Source organism: Mesocricetus auratus, unplaced genomic scaffold (genome assembly GCF_017639785.1).
Source record: "Mesocricetus auratus isolate SY011 unplaced genomic scaffold, BCM_Maur_2.0 Super-Scaffold_100014, whole genome shotgun sequence".
In the NCBI taxonomy this organism is placed as follows: domain Eukaryota; kingdom Metazoa; phylum Chordata; class Mammalia; order Rodentia; family Cricetidae; genus Mesocricetus; species Mesocricetus auratus.
This window is the reverse complement of record NW_024429197.1, coordinates 50,117,389-50,144,281: the sequence shown is the minus strand read 5'-3', so window position 1 is coordinate 50,144,281 and position 26,893 is coordinate 50,117,389. Positions and strand designations below refer to the sequence as shown.

The following is a 26,893-nucleotide window of genomic DNA, read 5'->3' as shown; positions in this document are numbered from 1 at the left end:
AGCCCATCTGTGAAGGCTCTACCTCCAGTTATTATCAGACTGGGTGTATTCAGCACAGGTTTAGGAGAAGGCATCTAGTCCACAGAAGAGGGAAACAAAGGGCATCTGTGCACCATTGGGATGGCATGACGCAACACTGCCTGTCTGCCCTTGGTTACATTTTCTCCTTACCTGTATTCACTAAGTGATCCTACAAACAGGAAAATAAAGCTGGCTCTGAAATAATGCCCTATTAACGTCCTTTTTCCAAAGCTAGCTCTACACTTTTACTTTTGAGACCCAGAGACATTACTGGAGGTTTTAAAATCAATTTCTTGCATTCATTATTTATTTGTGTGTCCGAGTATATAGGTGTGCAAGTGGAAGTCAGGGGGAAATTTGTGGGAATTTGATCTTTTTCCTTGCACCATGCACTTCCCAGTGTTCAAACTTATGTCCTCAGGTGCCTTTGCCTGCGGAGCCATATGACTGGCCTCCTGGATGTTCTTAAAAACTGATGACTAAGATAATAGGTACAGTCCTTGGTGTCATATAAGCTCATGTCTACCTTCCATATTTATTGCAGGGTCAGAGACATGCTGACTGATGAGATCACCAAGACAGCAGCAAAGTAAGTCATGATTCTTCTACCCAAAATACTAGTGAGCCTTTCATTCCTGCATGGGTACATACACTTTCTCCTTTTAGGGAATTTCGTAATATTAAGCACTATAAAGTAATTTTTATGGAAAACCATTGTTATTCCTGTTAACTATATTAATTCTCACCACACGACTTTTTGTACACACAGAGGGACTGGTACAAACACATAGCTTTCAAATCGAGGGATACTCAACCTGAACACCTAACAAAGTGTCATGTGGTTTGGCTGAAATTCAAAAGATTATAATTTAGTTCAAGGAGGAAAAATGAATTCTGGAGAATGTGAATTACATTGGATCTACAAATAGATTATTAAATCTCAGTTGCAATGCAGCAAATAAAATGGGGCCCCCTCTTACACTTCCTGGTTGCTATGGGGTCCAGTGTGGCTAAAAATTGGGTTCTAATTAGCAATTAATCTGGCCTTGGGTAAACCTCATCAGCTCTATGAAAAATCTTAAAAATGAATTTTATATATACAACCCTAATCCAAAGACTCAGTAAAAGGCAATGTCAGTCATAGCCTAGTGGTAGTTTTAACAAAAAGTACCTGAGTTTTGCTGCCCTGAGGCTTTTTATTTACCTTAAGCCAAAGCTCACTAAGGAAATTACGCCCTAATGAACTTACTTGCTGGAGCCATCTCTTCAGGCCTCTCTGCTAACAAGCTGACTAATTGTTCCTGGCAGTAGAGACACAGTTGCCTTCATATCTCCCATCCACCATCACCTTCTGCTGCTGTGTCTGGTTGCCTTTCTTCCTTCTTAGTTTCCAAATAACACAGGCACACTCCTGCCCTAGGATTTTATATGCACACAAGTCCGTGTCCTATGGAAGTATTTAAGTGCAATATCATGTATCCTGGTCATATCCTGGGACAGTGTGTAGCTGAAAAGATCGGGCATTAGGGAAAACAGAAACAGCCACATAATCACAAGTCGATCTCAGCAATGCTCATTACTCATCCCTTCGTGCCCCCCCCACATCCACCACCAATAAATAAAGGAAAAAAGATCTGGTGGTCTCCCATCCCCACTACTGGGATGGGCATGGGGAAATAGCTGTTGGCAAAATGGAGGCCCCAGTCCAGAAAGGATATCTTAAGAAGGAGCATGCTCCACTGCCGCACAGGTGAAGGTGGTCGATCTTGGATACTTCATAGCTTGTGTTACTGTGAGTGTTGCTGTTGTGTCCTGTTAGAAGCAGGACGTTTGGAGCAGAAAGCTTGAATGATGAAGAAACAAGCAGGCTTATGCTCAGACAAACTATAATATTGCCTCTGAATCTGAATGTCTGAAGTCACCTTTATACCCCTGTTCTTAAATCTTATTTCAGCACAACTTTTCTCCATAGATTTTTGAAGCAACATGTTGCTACTAGTACCCAAGGTCAGTGTGTTCACATTCTCAGGGGTACACAATAAAACAATTTGGATTCTTATGGAATTACCACCTGTCTTATCAAAAACTTCAGTGTAACTTTTTTATTTTAGTTTTATCTCAGTAAAACAGTTGGGATAGTGCTAACTGTGGCAGAAAGTGACTAGGACATTATTTAAGGTCCAGAGACTGGAGGACAGTGATAGGACAGGAAAAAATGGCTGCCACCTTCTCTCCGCATCTTTCCAGTGGCTTCCTTCACCCAGGCAGAGACCTCACTCCTACCCTTTGACAGCTTAGCTTATGGTGCTTGGACAGTCGCTGCCATAGCTGCAGCCGCCTGAGGCCAGGGTGTGTTTTGTTCACTCATAAGTTAAATGCAGAAAGTAACCTACAGTCATAGAGTTACTGATTTGATCATTTGAGAGAGTAGTTTTGAGAATCAGGCTTATAACTAAGGGAGAACCAGAACATGGATAAAACAGATGACTGATGGTGGTTTGTTTTCATTGTCATTAATTAAATGGATTTGAACTCGAAGACAAAAATCCCCAAATGATTGGGTCACTTTGCTGATATGTAATGCAATACTTTGTCCCTTAGAAAGCATTGCCGAAGCGCATCCTTCCTTGGGCTTTTTAATTAGGTTAATGACATCAGTTTGTTCCAAAGGACAATTTAATTAAAATGTCAGTGGTATTGCTTAGATAAAGACTGTACTGATGCTGACATGTTATTATGCAAATTAGTCCCAGCTGTTTGACTGGTAGGGGATAGTTATTCTAGTAACAAGGCAGTGAGTTTGTGCTGCTCCAGTTGTAGTTTTCACTAGCCAGCTCTTCCTTGAATATGTTTTGCTAAGTATGCAGTGTCTACTGTAACCCATAAGACGGTGTGCTGGGTATTTAGCAGGTTTGAGATAAGCAAGTTTTCCAGTCCTGGTACCTTCTCCAACTGTGAACTTGAACCATAGTTGCTCTGTGTAGACTGAAGCAATTGTGTTATATCTGGAAATTAGTGTCTAGATAAAATTCACCCTCCATCCAAAGACCTAATTACCAGTGGCCTTAAATACATTTTCCTTCACTGTTCCACAGTACTCAGCCATACTCAGGTATGGCTAGGTGAGTGAAATAAAATGGTTTGGAGTACTGTTTTAAAGCTTAGGCCAGAGCTAGAGATAATTGCATAGTGGTTAAGAACACTGGCTCCTATAGCAGGGAACCCAAGTTTGGATCTCAACACACATGCCAGGCAGCTCACTCCTGTAACTGCAGCCCTAGGGCATCTGGTTTCTTTTTCTGGTCTCTGATGGCATGATGGCATCAACACACACACACACACACACACACACACACACACACACACACACACACACCATACATTCCCATGGACATATATATACATACACACATATTTAAAAATTAAAATAAATCTTTAAAAAGAAATAGGCTAAAATCTCTTTTGTAATGAATGTAAGAAAGATACTTTTATATAAGATGTCTGTTTAATGAGATTTTATATGCAATTTTGGGTAGCCATTTAACTTTTTCTGTATGGTGAGAAGACTAAAGATTTAACTTTCAGATTACTGAGACTTTTAAACCACTCCTTCCTCTTCCTTAGTCATCCTCCTCCTCTTCTCCCTCCCCCCCATCCATCCTTAGGAACTAATGTTTCCACAGCCTCAGGGGAGTCATTTATTTAGACCTCCAGGACTCCTTCCAATTTTTTTCTCCCCAGTCCTCAGTATGAATGTTGATGCCTTACTGACTCAAGGCAGACCTCACCCAAGACTGAACTTAAGAGGGTTGAACAAAATGAGCACGTTGCAGGGCAGGACGTCACTGAGCTGAACTGCTTTTGCTCAGGGTGGGAGGGTGAGAAGCAGAAAGTTAGGTGAATGAAAAGACTTGATTCCCATAAAATAGACGCAAACATACAAGAACTTATGTTCTCAGGAACCTTTCCCAACACCTGTTCAACTGTGTGTGGACTGATTTGGATGGAGAGCTGGTGTGAAGGTCGTTTTCATCCTCTGGGTCTGCTCTAACCCTGTACTGCATACAGTGAATTCATGCAGTGAACTCAGGCTCAGGCTCCATTCCAGGGCTCTGGGGACATTCTCTGTGGGACATTAAGGTGATGCAATTATAATCCGCAGAGTAACATCTTAAGATGGGGAAGTTTTGCTGCAGACAGCAGCTTTTCATTGTCTCATTCAGAGCTTTCTTCCATAGGATTAGCTTGGAGGTGTGGAATAATATTAAGTGTACATTTTTACATGCTAAGTATATATGAAAATTAGGTCATTTTTATGATGTCATGTTTATGACGTAAAAAAGTTTTTGTTGTTAATATTAGAAAACTGTTGTTTGAATTATATAACAGTACAGCTCTCAAACCAGGTGGTTTAAAAGCAACCCCCCCATCTTATCTGGAATCACCAAGTCATATTACAAAGTGCCCTAAGGCTTCTGGCTTTGATGTAGTGGGATAAGGGAGAAAGGGAGTCATGACTGCCAAAAGCTGCCACATGTTATGTGGAAGTAAAGGATACTTGTGACCTGATTTAGGGGAAGCTGATTCCACACACTGCTGCTTCCAAAGAGGCCATTACACTTTGATAGGTGTTTAATTCTGTTTGGGGGATAAATCAGTAAATCCAAATTGACTAAAAATGACATGGAAAAACATAGCTTGGGAAATACTGTGTCAGAGAATGAAATAAGATGTGTAGGAAGAAAACTTAAAAATAAGAGCTTGCATTTCTAAGTTGTACAGGGTCATAATGACCATGATGACAAGAGTTAAAAATCAGCCTTAGTGTCAGCACAGATGATATTGATATCTGGGCATAAACAGGCATATACTTTTTAAAGGATTTATTTCTTTTTCTTTTATTTTGTTTTATTTATTTTCAAGGCAGTGATCACCAGGTATCCCTGGCTGTCCTGGAATTCTCTATGCAGACCATGATGACTTTGAACTCAATGGAGATCTGCCTGACTCTGCTTCCTGAGTGTTGGCATTAAAGGTGTGCACTGCCACGCCTGGCTAATTATTTTTGTTTTCTATGTACTAGTGTTTTGTCTGTGTACCATGTGTATGACTGGGCCCATGGAGTTTAGAAGAGTGTCAGATTCCTGGAGCTGGAGTTATTGATGGTTGTGAAGCATCCCTCTGGGAACGACTGTTGGGTCCTCCGCAAGAACAAGTCGTCTAGGCACCGAGCATCCCTCCAGTCCCCCATGCCCGCGTTTCCTTTCTCCTTTTAACCAGTGCTGTGCTTCAGTGGAGGTGCTTTGCCACCTTGCCTGCTGTCCCATGGTAATGCCTTCTCTCTTGGTCTTCCGTGACCTCTCTCGGAATCTTTTGTTAACACAGGGAGAGCCCGGTGGTCAAAGGGAATGCACTGTTGGCCTTAAGCAGCCTTGCTGTCGTGGTATCCAAGCACGAAGCCAGTCTGTCCTCAGATTCTGATGGCGTCCTGGAGGTGAGTTGGGAGGGCTTAGGGCATGTGGACTTTGGTTACATTTATTTAGTCCTGACTTAGGTGTCCTGGGCCTGGGTTTGCAGGGCTAAACTCTGTGGCTGGGTCTTCAAATCCTGGTACTTGATGAACCTTACTGTTAGCCCTGCTGTCTTCCTGACTCACTTGATGTTTTTCTGTCCCTCTTTCCCCGTTGTAGTTGAGTGGTCATTTCCATTTGAAGGTGCCAATTTCATGAAACAAGGACCATCTTTCTGTGATTACATCACTGGCAACCAATCTTAGGAGGTTAACCAGGCTTACAGAAAGTGAACAATGCTGTCAAAAAATGATAAATAAGCTGTGTTTACACTTTGAAAAAAATTATACTTTGCATTTTAATTGTAGATGTCAATGATAAAGTGCCTATTCATTGTTGCAAGGCATTTATTTCTTAATTAAACATGTGGCAGGCTGGCCAATATTCATTTCCAATGTACTTTTTCAGATAATTCGTATCTGTCAAAATAAAAAGCCGTGGATTTGTTCTTGTTTAAAGTCTATTATCTGTTAGCTATCATTATCCAGATATGATGTGACCCATGTAGTCAACAAAGCAAAATAAAACAAAACAAAACACAAGCTTTGAAATAACAGAAGCCTATATTTAAATATCATAACTTTGACTTATTAGCGATAAGCCTTTGTGTAGTGATCTGTATTTTTACAACTCTTTTCCCATCTCTAAGATAGAATGACAGTACTTCCCAGATAAGAGTACTGTAAAAATTAAATGAATTCCAGGATGGACGGACACACACTCCATACAATCTTATAACAGTAGATAAATGCTAAGCTATTGATAACTGTAGCCATCATTGACATCACTGTCTCTGTACTAGAGAAGTGTTTTATGAGCTATTTGTACTCTTGTTTTGTTTTGTCTTCATTTGGTTTGTTTGAGTTTTTAAGATAGGGTCTCACTATGTAGCCCAGGCTGGCCTCCTACTCACCATCCTGTCTCAGCTTCATAAGTGCTGGGATTGTAGGGGTTACCACCACACCTAGATCTGTATTCTCCTTTCATGGCACTTTGCTGGATGAAAAGAAATTAACTTCCATCCATTAAAAAAAGAACTACAATCCCATGGCCAGAGAGTCTGGGAAATAGAAACTTCATTCAGTGGCTGATGGAAGAAGAGGCAGACTCCCACGGCTAAGCACTGAGCTGAACTCAAGAAAGCCAGTGACAGAGAGGGAGGACTGATGAGCAAAGGGGTTAAGACTGGGCTGGTTTAACCCCCCAGAAACAGCTGACCTGACAAGGGTTAGCTTTTGAATCCCAGACTGATGCCTGGGAATCCAGCATGGGACTGATCAAGACCCCCTGAATGTGGGTGTCAGTGAGGAGGCCTAGGTAATCTATTGAGCCTTGGGTAGTAGATCAGTATTTATCCCGGGTATACAAATGGACTTTGGTCTCCCATCCAACAATGAGAGATGCACTCTCACCCTGTACTCTTGGGGGAGGGTCTAGGCCCTGCCCTGGATGAAATGACAGACTATGGACACCCCCATGGAGGGCCTCACCCTCCCTGGGGAAATGAGGGGATATTGGGGAGGTTGGTGGGAGGGCACAGGAGGAGGGGAGGGAAAGGAAGAGGGACCTGGAATTGACATGTGAAACAACCTTGTTTCTAATTTAAATTTAAATTTAAAAATAAAATATAAAAAAATTAAAAAAAAAGAACTGAAAGCCCACAGAATTTTGAAACCCTTGAAATTGAAGACAAAACTTAAAAGCTAGGTTTGGCCAGGAAAAAGGTAGCTTCTGACACAAGTACTATTGAAATATCTCATCGCTACTTGGGTCATTTGTCCTTGTATCCATCATTTATAATTTAGATTCACAGGTTCCTTTGTCCATTCCATTGGTAATCTCTGAACACAGCTTCATCTGATCATTTAATCTCTAAAGAATGGAGAAGGGAGAACTATCTAAAGGGTGTTGAAGTAGGTGAGTTTAGAGACAAGCCAGTGAACTAAGGCAACTACCCTTGGGGCAGGGGTGTCTACCCCTTCATGTAGGGAATCACCAAGTACCTTCTCTTCTGTGGATAATTATGGTGAGATACTTCCTGGTAGAAAGAAAGATAAGCATGGAACTGTTTACGTAGGCCTGCTTTAAACCATCTGTTCCTCTCACTTTTACTAAATCTATATACTTTCACTATTACTCAGTGTCTTGCCTAATTTGTTGTTGGAGATACAAATAGCCTGATACCATATCCAGTGACACTGCCACCAATGAGCAGGAGAATCAATACCGTGAGGCAAGAGCTACAAATGTACATTATATGGAGATAAGGGAATGCGGCCCAGGGATATTACATAGATGATAAATGTATAATTAGCTAACACTCAGATAGTTAACTTTGAACCAAGAATTTTGTCTTGATAATGAGAAAGATAAGGAGTGTTTCATTTTACTGAAAGAGACATGGAATGCCTTATCAAAGGCTACATACTAACTAGATCTATAACCCTAAAAGTTTATGCATTTTCTAGGATCTACGGAAGTTAATTTGCCCCATAGTAACTAGGGGTATAGCTCAGAGTTTAAGTTCTAGATTCTCGTATTCTTTATCCCCTACTTTTAGTCTTTTCAACTTGAGAGGCCATGCAGATTAAGAGTAGGACTTTGCTTTTATTCTTATTGACCTTGCCTTTGGCCATTTCTCAATATGAAATCCGGATCTCACTATTTGATTAAAGTTGAACATGTGTGACCAATAACAAAAGATCTTAAGATTAATGTTTCTGACCCCATGGTCACAGGTGACTTTTATAACCAAGTTTTCTCTTTAGTGAATGTGACCATGATACATGATGGACAGCTGCATGTAATAGTCAACAGAAATGCTAGAAACAGTGGTCAAACTGTTGTAGGCCAATTCGCTACTTTGTGGAATGGTAACTCATAAGGTTGGGAAATTTAAATTTTCTTTTTTGCACTTCTCTCTTACATATGTTATTTTCATCACAATTCACCAGGCAGAGGAAAACTAAGTATATTCTGGTGTAGCCTCTGTTCTCCCTCTTCTGTTCAGTCTTGAATAAAATGTAATTGTATTCTTGTTGGGGAATAGGTAAAGACATACATTTATCAACTCTATTCACTTCATGAAGTCCAAGCAAGTAAAGGTTACTTTTTGATGACAGTATTTCATTATTTAACAAAAAGATGGCTGTACTCTAAATGTCAAAATAAAGTTTAGTTCTAATTCCTTTTCGACTATCTTTTCATGTTGTTCGTCATCTACAGGTTCAACCTAATTTCCTTCCCGTGAAAGAGTGGGTTTCCATGGTGCTTAATACTCTCCTGGTCATTGTGGATAGCCATTACCGCCCCAGAGGACAGCTCTTTTCATGCTTTTATCATGTAAGTGCAAAAAATATCAATGACAAGAATTACCAAGGGTTAACTCTCCTAACAGCCATTGTTTACATGAAAACTATGATACAGTACAATAATTTCCAGCTCTTAAGTATAGTCTAGAGGTGTGCATGCATGCATGTGTAGAAAGACTGGTATGTAGGTCCTGTGGTTTGATCCAATTGATTTAGGATGTGCTCAGGTTCCAGAAGTATGAAAGTCCTTGAGCCATTTCTGATGTGTAGTCAGGGTTGAGGCTTCTAGTTGTGGGATAAGTGGTTCCTTGAATACATTTGGTTTTTTTTTTTTGTCCTTATTTATAAAATGACAAGATTGCTAAGATTATGAATTTAGCCCTCAACCCATGGCCTATGGTCCTCTGTCTGTAAATACTCTATTCCCTTGCCCTTGCCTTTAGGAGGACCAGGTATGTATTGATGAGGGCCTTAGGGTTCAATGCTAGATTTAAAAATAACTTGATAGGTAATGTAGAGTTGAGTTGGAAGTTCCGAGAAGTCATTTCTTAGTGCTGGCTTGCTTGACTGGTTTTGAAACTTGTACAGTAGCCTGATCAGACATTCACCAGAACAAGCAATTATGTGAGATTTCTAGTCATTTTACTTAGTGCTTAGGAACCAATAAGACAGTCTCTTTATTTAGCCAGTGCAGAGTCAACTCTTACCTTTTTATTCTTTTTACAAAATTAGTCATTTTTAAGAACTATATCAAAAGTCACTTCCTTTATTTCCTGTGTCCTAGTAGCTGAGTCCTTTTAATTAACTTGGTCCTTGGAAAGCCTTATATTAGCTTCGAGTAAAATGTCCTCCATGCTTGATTTTTATCCTTAAAGTAGTAGAGCTTGGCAAGCAAATAGACATAGAATTCAAATACACTGTGGCATGCTTTGACTGCCAGGGACAATGCCGGCTTTAAGGCATGTCTGAAAATTTAAAATGGACAATGGTGAGGGGTGATGAAGGGGCATTCCTCTCTACTTGAGACACATTGTAAGCGTATAGCATGTGTGGCGGAGTGCTCTGACCTGGGACTCTTGCAGATACTGTTCATGTTCAGCGGCCCTGTCATTTTATTGGGGCTGTTATTCATTTTTCTTCCCATAATTGCATATTGGAGGGCACATGTAGAGCCCTCTATTTCCTTTTGAATAGCTGGTTATTGCTTTTAACCAGAAGCTTTCAGAGTCTCAACTTCTCTCTTAATTAGAAGGAATTAACCCCCTGTAGGATATAATCCATCTATTGGGTTGTGTTCCCACCAAAAATTTTGGGAGATGTGCCAGTAGATCCTTGTGCTAAACTTCCGCCTGTTTCTCTGTAGTAAACTTAAACTCCTGTCTGCCTCCCTTTCTTTCTTTTCTGGGCAAGTCCTAGCTTGCTGGACAATTGTAATGTGGCTTGTCTAAGTTCAGTCAGCCTTATTTTTGGCTTTCCTAGTATATGCATGCAGGCTTTTAAGAACATCGAAACTGTTTGAGTTTATATAGTGAGAGCGTCCACAACTTGTAAACATGAACACTTAGAATTCTGTCTTTGAAATTTAAAAGGCCATTATTGATTTCATGTGGTAGATGGGTTCATTGACTGCAATCCGAGTACGCAGCTAACACGTTTAGATTCTCTTTTCCTGTCCGTAGGGCGGTGCAGGAGAAGCTTGTATTGCTGTAGTGTTCATGTGGTAGGTGTCTTAAACAAGAGGCTAACCCCTGCTTTCTCCCTTTGGCATGTCCTAGAAGTCCTATTCCGGTGAGAGCACGGCTAGCGCTATCGTGCGCTCTGCCGCCGCCACGGCTTTGTCCCTCCTTGTGCCGGTTTTCATTATCTCTTGCAAAGAGAAGGTTGAGGAAATCCTGAACATGCTGACTGGCAGGTTACCTGGGAAACCAAGTGCTGATGAATCTCAAGCCGTGCAAATCCACACGGGCCTGGCTTTGGGGATGTTTCTCTCTCGCTTGTGTGAAGAGAAACTCAGGTACAGTTGATTGAAGTATTGCTGTGTTTCCTCTTGGTGATTTAGGTGATGGAGTGCATGCATGCTGGTTCCTAAACATTGTATCAGGCCAGTATGTGCTTCCTAAACTTTTTGAGATGGTTAATTATTTATTCTCTTATATGGGTGAATGTTTTGCTGCCTAAAATACCATTATATGGGTATTAATATGCTTTAAGGGTTATTATTCAAGTGATTGGTTACTTGAAAACCATCTCAGGCTAAGATAGAAGCCCTAAGTACATCTTAATGATTAATAGGCATGAAAAAAAGCCTTAGAGTGTTTTAAGTAAATAAAAACTTCTCCCCTACCCCTTTCATTGGTGATCATTTATTGACATCCCCATAAATCTGGAAGAAACAGCTGGGGAGTCCCATGCAGCAGAGGGGTGCTGGGAGTCACTGAGTCACCTGAGAACTGCATGTACCCAACTTTAAAATGCTGCTTTTGTCCTGTGCCCTGGCTACATTTAATAATCTCTAAAGAGTCCTAATCTGTGCATATTATACTGTATGCTTTATTCAGTTTGATTACTCATTTTTAGGCTGCTAGCATTACCAGTGAATGGAGCAAATGGAATATGAAAGACCCAGGTGAAAAATTCCACTAGGCAGGCGAGTTTTCCTACACATCAATTAACCTATTTTAGTTTTGTTCATACTTCTTTTTCTCCTGTATTTTACATTAAACCATAGAGCTTTATATGTCCAGGTTGATTGTAGTGTAGTCTAACATGAATATCTGGTTACCATGAATATTTAATGGCAGTGACTTAGACTTCAGCCCTATCTTCCTGCACTGGAAATAGGATATAGGGAGAAACATCTACCTCTGATGTTAGATGTCCTTGTACTTCCTGGTTGGTAACAATTAGTGATCCAAAAGCAAACACTGCTGTTTATGTGAATAAACTAGATGGTGCTATACCGTATCCATAGTGTTTGAAACTAGAGGTTAAGTTTGTGTTTGTAATTTCTGTACCTTGAACAAATACTATTGTGGTTTCTTGGGGGGGGTGATTACTATTGCTCTTGGGTATGGATATTTCAAGGAGACATCTGGCAGATGAGTCCCTGGCATAATATCTGCAAATGAGATGAAACATGCCTAGAATGTTCATACAGGCCCAGCTCTAGATATGAACAAAGAGCCTGCCCTTTGCATGGGAATCAACTCTTCCATTCCTCATGTGTCTGACAGGACATAAAGTGTTCTGTAAAGGCTTAAGACTTCAAAGTGATTTTCTCCTTTGCTGCTGTGCTACAAATAGTCCTGTCCTCACCATCTGTTTTCAGACTCGCTCTTGTATGTTTTCAAGCAGCATGTTTTTACATCTGAGACTGAGCCCTGCCTGTTCAGTTCTAGGTTACTCATTTCATCCCATTCTGGCTGTGGCTCATTTCTTCATTAACTTGGGATAAGGTGCTGCACTGGCTTCATGACTGTGAGGTTTGCATTGGGGGTAAATTTAACCATGCTGCCTGCAAAATCCCATGGAGATCTACATGCACCCTTACCCACATTCCCAGGTTGTCTTCCAACCCTGGGTTTCTTACTTGAATCTGTACCTGCAGAGACTCCTGGGAAAGGACACCAAGAAGCTCATCCATAGCTGAGTCACTTGGAATACTAGCAGATTGATTTGGTTTTTAAGACAGGGTCTCTCTATTCAGTCTTGCCCGTTCTGGAATTCAGTATATAGACCATGTTGGCCTCACAATCAGAGATCTGCCTGCCCCTACCTACTGAGTGCTGGGATTAAAGGTGTGTCCCACCATGCCTGGACCCGAGTACCTGTAGATTTTTAACTTTTCCCAGTAGCATCCTTTTCTTGGGACCTGTGTCTTGATAGTGTAGTCATCAACATGTAATTATCCCTATTTCCTACTTGCTCATTTGCATTAGAGCAGAGACATCAGAAATAGTTACCTTTTTATACAAGTTAGTTAGTAATTACAATGTTACCTTTCCAGACTTTTTTGTTTGTTTGTTTGTTTCCTAAAAGCAACGTTAGAGGATGAAGAGATGTCTCAGTGGTTGTGACGTCCTGAGTTTAGTGTCCAGCGCTTTGTTGGATAGCTTGCAACTACCTGTAACTCTAGCTCCAGGAACTATAGCGCCCTCTCCTGTTTTGTAAGGAGGCCTGTACTCATGTCCCTACACAGGCTCTATACATACACATAAATTAAAATAAAATGAATCTCAGAAATCCAATTTAAGCCAGGGACTGGATAGATAACTCAGTGGTTAAGAACACTGGCTGCTCTCCCAGAGGGCTGGAGTTTGATTGTCAGCACCCACATGGCAGCTCAAAAACATCTCCAAGTCCAGTCTCTGGGTACCAGGCACACACATGGTGCACAGACACACATGTAGGCAAAATACTCACAAGTAAAATAAAATTAAAATAATTTAAAATAAAGCTACGTATCGGGAGATGTTGACTTGAAACAGGTAGTAAGATCACGTGCATGTAAGAGAACAGAAGTCAGCAGTCCCCTGTTCTCAGAGTAGATTCCCCCTCCTAGACGAGAGAGACTCATTACAGTCAATATGGCTTGTGATTATCTGCATTTGAATTCCAGCGAGATTTATTCAGGAAGATACATTATACCAAGCTTCTTGCCTCCATCCTAACCTCTAAAGCTGTGGTTCTCACCTTCCAAATGCTGAGACCTTTTAATACAGTTCCTCATGTTGTGGTGACCCCCACCATAAAATTATTTTGTGCTACTTCATAACTAATTTTTCTACTATTATGAATCATAATATAAATATCTGATATACAAGATGTCTGCTGTGTGACTCCAAAGGGGTCATGACCCACATGTTGAGAACTGCTGCTCTGGAGGCCCTAAGTATGATCTCAGTAGTGTATATTGAAAATATTTAATTACAGTTTATTCCTAAGATTAACTCTGAAGGCATTTATTCATTTACTGCCTCCCACCTCGTGTGTGTGTGTGTGTGTGTGTGTGTATGTGTGTGTGTCGGTGTGTCTGTCTGTCTGTCTGTCTGTCTGTCTGTCTGTCTGTCTCTGCTTCGCTCATGTCGCAGCATAATCCATGTTTGCAAGCATGGCTGTAGTCTTGCTTTGAAAGCTGTTATTTAAAGTGCTGTCTGGCTGCCTGGCATTCTTGGGTTGGTCCATCCAGCAGATGTGAGGACTGAGAGAAGGACCTGAGCCCTGAGGACCCTAAGTAATAAAGCGTGAGTGAGGAAGCCCACAGCTTTGCTTGAGAAAAGAGCCAGAGAGCCCCTAACTAAGCTTTCTTTGACTGTCAGTTCTCACTAAGACAATCGTAAAAACCAATTGTTATGCAGGAGTAGAAAAATACAGAGCTAGGGAATGTCCCCCTTAAAAACTATATGATTAAAGGAGTAAGGCTAACTGACAATACATACAGATGAGACATGAATCACATGTCCCTCCTAAGAGAGATTTGGGGTGATTGATAACTGTATCTGTGGTTTCATTAATTTTTTACAAAAGCACCACTTTTACAATCTTAGAAATATTTGAAATTTTGCTCTTCAGTGATTTAAAATTTAAATACGGAGAAAAAATTCAAAGGAAGTTTTAGGCCGTACTGTTTGTAATTGGTTACACTCTTCAAAAACCTAATTACTGGATAATTTTTCTTAGTTCCCCTGCCTACAGAATGAGCATATGTGAGTCACCAATATTGTTACTACCTTTTTATATATAAAGAAATGCTGATATTTCCAGTAGATATTGACAGAAAACGACTTTCTTTGTTATTACTTTGGCTTTTCTACTAGCGTGTATTTATTTGTGTATGGGGGGTATGCTTGTCGTGTGCACATCCAAGGACAACTTGTGGGAGCCCTTTGGTTCCTTCCTTAATGCTGGTTCTAGGGATCAAGCTCAGATCAGCAGGCTCTGTAAACATGTTAGACGAGCATTCTCACCCGTTAAGCCATCTCTCTGGGCTAAAATGCATTTTGTTTGTTTTGTGGTACGCACGGGCGATCAGATCCAGTCTTGTGCACGCTAGGCAAGCTTTCCAGCACTGAGTCTCACACTCCCAGATATATCATGCACTTTGAAGAGTTGAGTGGACAGTAATAGTCTGTTACCCCTGTCTCCTCTAGTGACATGTCTGGCCAGCAGATGAACCTTCTTCTGATGAAGTCCTTGGATGCCCTGGAAAACTGCTGCTTTGATCCCAGCCTTGAACACAAGTACGTTGGTTCTGTTCACAATCAGTGCTTAGAGATCGTTTGCTGCTTGCACAAAGCCTTAATGTGCTAGGGAAGTGTTCGCAGGGTCTGATCTTGGATTCCTTTGCAGAGAGTCTTTAGTGATCATTGGAAAGAATACTGCGCTGAAGACTTCTTGGTTCTAAAACCATGTCATCATGGCGGATGGCTTGCTTAAATGAAGAGCAAAACGAAGAGCAGGGGTGCCATTTTGTTGCTTAATCCTCCTGCTATGAAATTCCAGTTTTGTTTTGTACTTGTACATGAGGCATAGATCTGGTGAGCAGGGTACCTCGCTTAACCTCTTCAAGATTAGTCTAAATTATTTTGTTGTTTGTTTGTTTGTTTTTTGGTTTTTTTGAGACAGTGTTTCTTTGTAGGTGTGGAGACTGTCCTGGAACTAACTCTTGTAGACCAGGCTGGTCTCGAACTCACAGAGACTAGCTGAAATTATTTCACTAGGAGTGGGCAAAGAGAGCTTCTGATGATTTGAATTTCTCTGTAAAAACATGGTCTAAGGAATAAAATGGAAAGGCCCATTTATTATATCAGGGTTCACAATCCGTTTAACAGTAATGGGCCTTCCTCCAACCCCCATTTGAACCTCATGCTTTTTTAAGAGGTTTTTTCTTTAAAACTAAATACCTTAAATTTTATGGTTTCATTCTAATATTGAAAGATAATACAAATGAAAATAATCATAAAAGAATGTAAAACCTGTTGAACATGCTGTTAGACTTATAATCACTACTCTAATTTCCATGACTTGTATTGGTGAATAATGTGGTTAGATTAGGCTTTGTGGAAATGTTGTCAAGAATAGCTTGTACCTGTTTCGATTTCTATGTTTTGGAATCTCGGGTTTGAGTCCTCTGGGGTCCATTGTTTCTAGAAAGCACAAATGATCAGAAGTAATAGTTGCCCCCTTCCTGTTATGCATCTACACCGTCTAGCTTGTCAGGCTCAGAGTAACAAAGACCAGGTAAAGTGGTGAGGTAGCTGTATAAAGGAATGCTTATGGAGGGGTTTTACCACAAATAAAGCTAGTCTCTGTAGCAGGTGGCTACAGAGATTCTGTCGACATGTAGGCTAAGACTGAACAGAAACCCGACGGTTCATCAAGAGGTCCTTCAGGATCTTGTGACGTCTTTGGTGTATGGTGTGAATACAGGAAGGCAATTTGATGGCACTTTTGGGGTCTTCGGAATACAGAAAACGATTAGCGAGAGGAATAAGAGCGTAGTTGTTATTCGAATCAAATGACAGATTGAGATTTTTGAGTCTGATACATGCGTTGCTATTGTTGTCTTAATAACCAACAGGTAAGAAACCCACCCGGACCTTTTCTTTCTTCCTTTACCCATTCTCCCAAGATACTCGCCATAGCCATGGGTCAGGGTATTAGGGTGTTGGGGAGACAGCTGTCTCTGTAGGTTTCTCCATCTCGATCTTGACCTCCCTTGCTCCTGTGTTCCCTCCTCTCTCTCTTCCACTGCTTTCCCCGAGCTCAGTCTGGTGCTTGGCTGTGGATCCCCGCATCTGTTTCTATCAATTGCTGCATGAAGGTTCTATGATGACAGTTGGGGTGTTCACCTATCTGATGGAGGGGTAGGTGCGGGGGTAAGAGGAAGGTTGAGAGGGAGAACTGTGATGGGAATATAAAGTGAAATTCAAATAAATAAACAAACAAACAAATGCAAAAAAGTCACATTCTTTATAGATGACAGAATCAAGAAATGGGCCTAGAACCTCTGAATTAAAAACCATTTTTCTTTGTCTGGTGTAGTACAGTGCAGGGCAAAGAACACAGTTCCATGAGAAGAAAACAATTTGATACTTGGCATTATGGCATTGCTGTTATTGTTGTTATTATTATTATTATCACCATTTATTACCATCGTTATTGGCATTCAGATGTTACCCACTATCACTTGGCCCAGCCTTAATAATGCCTGGCATATAGCATAAAGAAATTGCCAGAGCTTAGGGCAGCCCATGTCCAGTGGGATCATGAAAGCATTGCTGAGAGGTGGTTAGTAGATGATCCAGGAGTGTGTTGCTGGAGCAAATTCACCATGCTTCCCTGATTCAGTGGCTGAGTCCCTGCTGAGTGAAAGGAAACACCTGGGCTGGGGTGTCTGGACCTATCGCTAACGTTTTGCTGCCACCTAGTGATCATCTTTTTGCCATTGCAGTCCTGACAGCCCTAATTGTGGTCATGTTATCCATCAATGACCTGAGCTTTGGTTAATTGCTATTGAGCTGTTACAAATACAATAACATTTAAATTGTGCTTTGTAAAGGGCAAAGTGCTATACAAATGTTAACTGTTATTCAAACTAATTATTATATGGCTTGTACCTAATCTGTAGAATTGCTAACAATAAGGTAGGCAGTTCAAGATTCATCTGGGGTTATCTTAGAAAAGTATTACTGTTATATCTCAGTTGATTTGACAACATGAACATCATAATTGGGTATTCTTTTATTATTTATTTTGATGATGATCTTTTAACGTACTATGATAAGACAGTAAAGTGTGTGTGTGTGCAAGCATGCGCCTAGTCCATAAACATACAGAAGGGCACTGGGAGTCTTCATTATTGATCTTCATTGTGGTTTTAGGATAGGGCCTCTCAGTGCACTTGAAGCCCACTATTTTGGCTGAAATGGCTTGTGAACACGTTCCTAGATTCTGACTGTCTCCTCCAAGCTCATGTGATCACTCCCAGCTTTGGTGTGGGAGCTGGGATTAGACATCATGATGGCATAGCAGGCACTCTTACCCACTGGGCCGTCTCTCCAGCTTGTACATAGAGCCTTGAAATGAAAATTCTCTTTAACATTTTTAGGATTTCTATAGAATATTTATGCTAGTAATTCCATAAGCACAATTGAATATCTAATGATACCATTTGTTTTCATTTTAGCTGTTGGAGGCACCAACCCTTAACTCCTTTTATTTTCAGTATGCAGAATGCATGAAAGTTCCCTCTGCCCAAGTCATTTGTGGTTTAGAGCTGTCAAGCATATCCAGACTATTCTAGAGGGAGTTAAGTGGGTGAAATGGTGAGTTAATCATTTGGGTAGTTTTTAAGAGTTAGGACACTAAGGTACAGAAGCTTAAGGAATAAAGCTTCAGTAATATTTTCTAGGTGCATACTAAAAATTGGGAGAAAAAACAAAGGAACCTTTTAAAAGGCCAATGGGTTATTTGATTCATAAGAGAAATGCTAAAACTCAAGATAGGAGCTAAGTGTATCTAACTTATTAAGGATATGCAGCATATATATATCGACATACACACCAGAGTTAGATTATATATTCATAAGATGTGACAGGCAGTTAACATTGCAGCTCTGATGTTGTAACCGTGCCTTGGAACTCTGGCCCAGGGAAGTCACATGTCGCCTTTAAATCTTTATGCTGTGTTCCTCGAGAGCTGGAGGAGAGCTTCAGCCCAGGACACCTTGAAAGGCAGCCTCTACAAAATGGCTTATTCACTGAGAACAACAAGCCCCAATTTTTACTCGAGCTTTGAGAGAAATAATCTGTCCACACAAATACAATAGCCATCTTTCTTCACTTAGTTTAGCAAGAAACAGAAATTGAGTTTTCCTGATTGAGTCTTATATAATGTGTTCAGTTTTGCTTCTAACTAAACATTGGCATCAGGATCTGTGCACATGTGTGTGACTATGCACGTGTGTGTGTGTGTGTGTGTGTGTGTGTGTGTGTGTGTGTGTGTGTGTGTGTACATCCCCCCCTTTTTTCTGTAGGTATTTTAAAACTTTTTTCGGTAGGTATTATAAAACTCACTTGGCCAATTCTTCAGCATTCAGCAAGTTCTGGACTAGTTGCATCAAGTTGAATACCACAGACTGAAGATACTGTATTGAGAAAAAAATTTAAAAAAGAGATATCCACTGTCGCAGAACTTTGAAATTAGAGAAGAAATAATCCCCCAAATAATCCCTCTTCATAATTTATAATTAAAATTGTAGGACATAACATAATGTGAGGTCTTGGGAAATTTGAAGAATTAATAGCAAATACCTAGTCAAAGGGAGAGCAGTGGTTAAGTTTTCCAAATATGAATCAAATTGTGTCTAACTGTACCTTTGTCTCATTCTGTCTGTTTTATATGTGCCAATATGGAAGGATAACTGAAAACCTTCCCTGTGGATTCCTAATGAAAGCAAAAGCTTTAAATCCATGCTAATCAAGAGTAGCCTTCCTTAAGAAACGTGACTGGCCTCAGAGCATGCAGTCCTGGGGTGCAGGATGCTTGCTGTTGGTTTTGGCTGACGGGAAATGCATTAGCTGTTGAGTTTGTTGAGCTCCTGTGAGCTGGAACGGAAATCCTACCTGCCTGATGGAAGTGGGATGAATTAGTTACTCCACTCAGGACTCCCTTGTGCTGCTTGTTATTAACAGAAACTAGAAAAACAGTAAGTTGTCTTCTTATGGGTGTCAGCATGACATTATGCAGGCGGGCCCAAGGGGGGCCTTGGGCATAGCAGATGGAGCTGAAGGCTGGGGATGAAGTCCACTCTTTCTGGTGGAACTCTTTTGAAAGCTTCCTGTGTAATCTTGAGCTCGTGTCTAAGCTCACCCCCCCCCGTGTGTCTACTATCAGGTGTGGACACTGTTTACACAGAACTGTTTGGGGGCATGTTACTTGACTGTTCACAGGAAGGTTCTTGATGCCAGCCAGAAAAGCATAGACATCATTTAAGAGAAAAATTGCTTTCCAAATGGATATTGGAGGAAGCCCTGGAAGCCTGCTTCAGCTATGGATAATATGACCAGAGGGTTGTCAAACCAGCACCAGCATGTTTCCTGAAATGCTCAGCATTACCTCCACTTAAAAAGCAACAGGAATGAGAAAAACTTTAAAAAGATGTACTGTGTTATACTAACTTGAAGTTTCTTGATACCAATTCTTTTCCTTTAAATGGTATGTGTCCTTTCAGGGGACTGGGACAAAGCCCCAGATTCCAATTGAATTGTCACAAGGGGTAACTTTTGACAAGCCTGTCATTTGTCCATTTTCTCTTCTGACCCAACGGTGCTCTGAGAGACCAGAGGGGAAAGGAGGATTAATGTCATTGTGCACAGATGAATACTCCGTCTCTTTAAGAAAGAGACTCCACTTGTTGAAGTTGACTGGGAAACACAAGCCCTCAGCAACCCCTGTGCCTTGCACTGCTCCCATCCATAACCAGAGCTCCTCAGCGCCCACCTTGGAATTTAGCCCGTCTCTCCTTGTGCAGACGAACCATAGTGTAGCAGCACAGGCCAGAGGGAAGGATTGTGGCCTTTCTGTGCAGACAGAAATTGAGCCGTTTGAGAGCAGGTGCTGATGATGCTAGGGTGTGGGTATGGAGAGAGGGGGGGGAAGAGGGAGGGAGGGAGAGAGTGCACGTGTGCATGCACCTGTATATGCCTCCTTTTAAAGCCTGTGCTGGGGCTCGAAACTAGAGCCACAGGCATGTAAGTCAGGTGCATTACCAATGAGCTACAGCCCCAACCCTGCTGCATGTTTGTCTTGATATAAACTTTTCCCTTTGAGAAGAGAGTTCAGGGGTGCATTTCAGAAGTCACAGTGCACTTCGAACCGGGTAGAAAGAGAACCTTGCCATCTGACTTCAGCTTCAGAACTTCAGCCACGAGCTCCTGCGTGAGTGTGGAGCGCTCACGTCATGTTGTGGGGGACTCTGACACTGTCTCTTTTGACATCCAAGCACCGGCTGTGTACTGGGAGTCGGACTTGCCCTGTCCCTCATGAGCCACAGCAGCCACGTGGAGTCACGAGTTCATGTGGCAGCGTCTCTGCGGAAGCTGTCCACTTACCTGGATGACAGTGGGAGCCAGAGCAGGACGTTTCAGGAGGTAGGATGTGGGGGTCCATTTTGCCTTGCTTTGCTGTCTTCTGCTCCCTCGTTGCTTTCTTCGTCTTGGAGTTTAGTAACCCTCCAACTGAAATTTTCAGTTCTGGCTGCAAATAAGGAGAAAATCTGAGTGGCAAGCTGCCTATATTATACCACGAGGTCTCCAAGTTGTACTCAGACTTAAATGTGGTGTGGGAGATAAGAACCATTAGAGAATACAGAAACCCCAGGCACCGTTCCCAAGAACGGCAGCTTCTGGAGTTTAAATCGAGGTTTTTCAGAAGTGTCCTCAAGTGAAATGTGTCTTTTAAAAACAAGTCAGAAACAAGCTTAAGAAACCACAAAGAAGTGCCCACTGATATGACAAATTATTGAGGAAATTCCCTTTGCCATATTTGGTGAAAAGTTTTTTCCCACCCGGGTGTGGCAGAAAACCATGCAAAGAGTAGGTGTGACACCGTTGACATGTGTGACCCGTGTTTAGCTGGGATGCTTTAGGCTTGTGTCATGTCTTCTCTGTTGTGCCCAGGTGAAGCTGAACTGCCTATCCCCGCCTTTGGGAGGGGCAGGGATGACCTTGTGGCCAGTCAGGCTGGAGTCTCCCTCTCATTAGAGTAGATTCTGTTTTCTCCCAGCCTGCTCACAAGCTATTGACGGGCACATAATGGCTGTTGTGTTTCCCTGCTGGGCTCCTCTGCTTTCAGCAATGGGACTTGTTGAATTGGGGGATTTCTTTGTGGCACTGAGGGTTGAAGTTTTGTTCTAGGTATGCACTGCATGTGTCTTTTTAAAGTAGTGTGGAGCATGGTTTACATACATACATGCATGCATGCATGCATGCATACATACATACATACATACATACATACATACATACATACATAAAGAGAGAGAGAGAGAATATGCGTGTCAAAGAAGAAAGAACGATTTGAGTAATCAGTGAAGACAAGATTATTTTAACAGATGCTTTCGTCTGCTGTGATGATTTGATTATGAAGTCCTTCACTAAGTAGTTTTGCCCCTCCTCAGATGTTTTCTATCTGGCTTCTTCCTTGGAAGCTGCTTGTAGTTTTATACATCAACCAGCACTGGGAGCTGACCTTTCTTCTTAATCTGAACAGCATTATAAGAAAGTGTTTGATGGAGTCCATGGGTGGTAGCAGGAAGAGGTTTGCAGAACTGACTTTCTCAAACTTACTGACATGCAGATGTAAGTTTGGGAGACTCTCAAGTATTGTCTCTGCTCCCATTAGCAGTTTTGATTTATTTATTTATTTATTTATTCCTATACTCATTTGTATATTTACTAAGTTTTCACACCTATACAATGGCAACTGCAAAGAGAGAGAGAGAGAGAGAGAGAGAGAGAGAGAGAGAGAGAGAGAGAGAGAGAGAGAGAGAGAGAGAGAGAGAGAGAGAACCATCCCCTCTCAGTTTCACACAATGTATCTAACTCCCGGGCCTGCACTTGTGTTCACTGATGTCCATGGTCCCTCCTAGGGAATGGTGTTTCACGTCTTCACTGTCCTCTCCAGTGTGTCTGGGGTGGAGTGCATGACCCTTTTTAGCTGATAACTATCTACTTCCTTATGTTGTTGACCTTGCTGTGTGTTGGCATTGAGCTGTGAGGCAGCTTTGCTCTAGAGGCTGAAGAACCACATTTGAATCCTGATTTTGTCTTATAACTGTTTGCATTTGAGCCTATAAACCCTACCTAAGATGATAGCCATCTTGATCCTGTTATGAAACAATATAAATCAGACAGCAAACTGGTGCCCAGTCTGGGGTATCTGTAACTAAATTCAATTCTTCTGGGCAATTTGACAGATGAGCCGTAGCACCTAAGCCAAGCTCTTTGATTTTGTCTGTGAGCAAACGTTTTTTTTTCTGCTGTGTTTTCTTCTTAGGTCCTCGCCTACACACTTAGCTGTGTGTGCACCTCAGCATTCAGTGCTGGCATTATTGAGGCTGTGGAGGCCGAAGATACTATGAACAAGCTTCAGCTGTTGGTAGAGAACAACCAGCAGGTTGGGACCTGTGCCCTGATGATTTCTCTCCCTGCGTTTCATGTCGCTCTCGTGTGCTGTCCTCTAATTACTGAGACTGGGCTGGACTCCACTGTATCTAGAATCGGAGAAGAATTCTGATAACTCCTTGGTGTCACCATTGTAGCCACCAGCCCCCTGTCACCAGATGCCATTCTCATGTTTTCTCTCTCAGCTTCTGTGGACATTTGCGTGAGAATGTAGTGATTGACTTTAGATGTTGAGATAGGGTCTAGCCCTGACTGAACTAGAACTCAACAGGTAGATCAGACTAGCCTCAAACTCATAGATATCTGCTTGCCTCTGTCTTTCAAGTGCTGAAGCAGAAGGTATGCACCACCAGATCCAGCTTCATAGTATTTTTAATTTTCTCTTTCTCAAATCATTACTCTATATTTACAGAATCTTAAAGGATGTGGCTAGAATGAAATTCAGGAAAAGCAAGGAACTGTATTGAAGGGAAGGAATTTAAATTTGTCAGAGACACAGAAGATAACAACAAATATTCATCAAGTTATGAATGCTTATAGGACTCTGATTGAGTCAAACTTTGGCAAATTCCAGACAGATATTCTCTATTCATAACTGAGTATGTACAGGGAAGTTCAAATACTTAAAAATTATGCTTAAAATGATTGTTCTTAAGTACTACTCAGTCTTTTAAAAGGAAGCTCGGACATGCACTGTGCTCTGGATGAATCTTAAGTGTACGATGCTAAGTGATACGAGCTAATCACAAGAAGATGCTGCCCAGTTTGGCTTATATGAGACACTTAGGTGTCTGTCTGCTTAGAGTCAAATCACAGGGACAGGAAGTGGACTGGCAGTTGTCCCTCAGATAGAGTAAGGAATGGTTAATAGCAGAGATTTTATTTTCAAGATGAAAATAGTGTTGCATATTGTTGTACAACTGTGGGTGTACTTGATGCCAGTGAACTGCTATCCCTTCTTAAGACAATGAGAAAGAATACTAATTGCACATGCCATGAATTCCCCCAGCATGACTCTTTAAAAAAGGTTTCTCCACATTTTAGTGCTGGCCTTTGTGAATTATTGCAGGAGCCACTGATCTTAACTTATGGTGACATTGTTACTGTTTGGTGATTCTATCTGTGATTACATGTTCAGAATATGCTTTACAATGACACAGTCAAAAGTGTTCATATCCTGCATTTGTTGTGGCATGTTTTCTTGCTTAGGGGGTGATTTTGACCTTGGGTGGTGAACCTTGGGCTTTTCACCCATACCTTGTTCTGAGAATTTAGACTATCAGTTGACAGTACAGAATTATTTTCCTAAGATAAACTACCCACAGCAGCAGAATTCCTTACAGTAAGACTCTGTTTCCAAAAACCACATCAAACTTAGTGAAAGGAACCCTAGAAATGCTTGTTTTTTTCTGTGTATGATAAATGTTCTATATGAGTCCTTATCTATAGCTTTTTTTCCCCCCTCATCCCTATTTTTATTTGTACCAGACTTCAGGCTTTGCATTGGCATTAGGAAATCTTGTTCATGGTTTGTCTGTGTGTGGACATGGAAAAGCTGAAGACTTGGGCAATAGACTCCTCCCCAACTGGATTAAAGTTGTCCTGACAGAGGTAAAAGTCATCACCTGTATGCTATATTTCTATGTATAGGAAAAAGGACTTATTTATTGGATTCTTTATAGGAACTACTAAGATATATAGCTTAACAGTAATTCAACAGGTAATTTCAAGTGAAAGAGACCTGTATACCTTTAGTCCCTTGTAAGTAGTGCAATCTGTCAACCATTACAGGTTATTTTAGTTTTTAAAAGGTAGCTACTTGATAGTGCTTTAACTTTTAAGACAATGTTATGGTTTTCTGGGAAAATAGAAACAGTAAGAAGTCACCTATGATTTAACAGCCTTAATGTATTCCATTGTTTCAATCTGTGGTTACTCGGGGTCAATTATCAATTGTTAATTGTTAAAATTTTAGCCACTGACCTTGCTGTGCAGAAATAACATATAGATTTCAAACCCAAGGAGTATTTTGTGGTTGACTGTTTTGATTCTTGGTTTTCAGGGTACCTCCACCATGCTCTGTCTGGCAGCCCTTCATGGTCTGGTGGCACTGGTAGGCTCCGATGCAGATGTCATGCAGGTAAAACCAGGATCTCTGAAGGGAAGGAATTTGAATAAGTACATAGCCATAGCAACAGTCGAATGGTGTTAGCTTAATGTCCTAGGGAAAAGGAGTATGTATGCATGCGCTCACGGCAATAGTTACTCTGGGGCTTTCAGGGCCTTGCTCTGTGAAAAAGTACTCTTGGCTGAGAATTCTTTCTGTAGAGATTTGTTCTTCATTTATTTTAGTTTGTAGGGATCAAACCTCTCAAGGTAGGTACTTTCCATAAACTTTCCTGCCTGAGAAAGTGACTGAACCATAAGAAATTGCAAAAGTCATTCATATGGAATTTCGGTTCACATCTATAATGTCCAAGTTTACATCTTTGCAAGCGTTTTATTCTGAAACATTATCGCAGTGGACATCAGTGTGTGAAGTTTATCACAGTTCTGAATTGTATACCTTTGTTCGTATAGTAAAGCTTTGAGGGACTGCTACCTGCCACCATGAAAAGGTGCTAAGAAATCAATGGTAAATCAATCCCGGGCCCTGCCTTTGAGGAGCTCACCGCTTGTGTGTGTGAAATACAATGACAGTTGATAAAGTTTACTGTGCCTGGATGGCTGCTCACGCCCTGGGTGACACTTCTGCTCCACCTTGCAGCTAAAGTCGGAAGCCATCCAGAGCTCCCATTTCCAAGCAAGACTTAATGAAGTCATTAGAACCTTGACTGAGGTAAGAAGAGGAGTTTTCGGTCCCTGTGTGGGACACACATCTCCTCCTTTGTTGCCTTTTTCACACTGCTTGTCATAGTGTGTCCTATGTGACAAATGTGAAAGACTAACATTCATGTTGCGTCCATGGGGCATTTCAAAGTAGTATACGGGCCTGTGTTCATTGACAATATGCCCTGCTCCTGGAAAAAAAAAAAGAGAGAATACTGGATTTTTTTTTTTGAGCTAAGTTATTATTGACTCACCTTAAAAATTAAGCCTGACCTTGCAAGGGTTATCTAGCTTTTGGGACAAGGACAAATGGAAGGTGACCAAAGGGCAGGACGGACACCAGGAAAGAATAGCCAAATGCTATTAGTTCAGATAAGAGTTTATGTCATCCTTGCTGAGACACAATCATGTACATTTACTTTACAAGTTTTTATATGTTAGGTTTTTATTTTTTAAAACATCATGTTTTTGCTGAGTAAGCTGTGGAAGTGCAGGCTCTAAAGAAGTCGAGCCAGTCTTGCAGAGGTCCTGAGCCCATGGTCACACCTCTTCCCGATGAGCACGTCCGTGCTGCGTTTCTGTGATTGGTAGTCTTTCCATACCCACTGCTTCCTAGCTCATTTTTTCTCACTTAGCATACTTGTTTTCATTCTTATAAAACATGGCTAATTATAGTACCTGGCACATAGAGACAGTTAGTAATCCATGGTGGAAAAGCATGAATTTCTGGGCAGAGAAAAAAAAACATTTTACATATATGAATAAGAATGAGCTCAGAAAAAAAATCTAATGTTTAAGTTGTTAAAACTTGGGTGAATTAGAAACTACTATTTTAAAATGTTCATGAATTATAATAATCGATGATAGAAATTATTGAAAGAAAAGAATGAGTTAAAATTTCTATTTTAGAGGTATTTTATTAAGTAACTTTCCCTTCCTTTCTACTTTTAAAGTTTTCTTCTTCTCTTAAGACAGG

General features: G+C 41.1%; 1 protein-coding gene across 3 annotated transcripts in view; it reads left to right on the top strand.

The window, feature by feature from the left end:
- Focad (focadhesin) overlaps nucleotides 1–26,893 on the top strand; it is a 319,451-nt gene that overhangs the window by 258,550 nt on the left and 34,008 nt on the right. For all 3 annotated transcript variants that reach the window (XM_040757181.1, XM_040757180.1, XM_040757182.1), the window contains 10 exons: nucleotides 566–610; nucleotides 5,407–5,515; nucleotides 8,817–8,933; nucleotides 10,678–10,916; nucleotides 15,052–15,141; nucleotides 20,907–21,054; nucleotides 22,961–23,080; nucleotides 24,577–24,699; nucleotides 25,151–25,228; nucleotides 25,856–25,927. In XM_040757181.1, coding sequence (XP_040613115.1) covers nucleotides 566–610; nucleotides 5,407–5,515; nucleotides 8,817–8,933; nucleotides 10,678–10,916; nucleotides 15,052–15,141; nucleotides 20,907–21,054; nucleotides 22,961–23,080; nucleotides 24,577–24,699; nucleotides 25,151–25,228; nucleotides 25,856–25,927 — 1,141 coding nt within the window. The remainder of the gene's footprint in view (nucleotides 1–565; nucleotides 611–5,406; nucleotides 5,516–8,816; nucleotides 8,934–10,677; nucleotides 10,917–15,051; nucleotides 15,142–20,906; nucleotides 21,055–22,960; nucleotides 23,081–24,576; nucleotides 24,700–25,150; nucleotides 25,229–25,855; nucleotides 25,928–26,893) is intronic.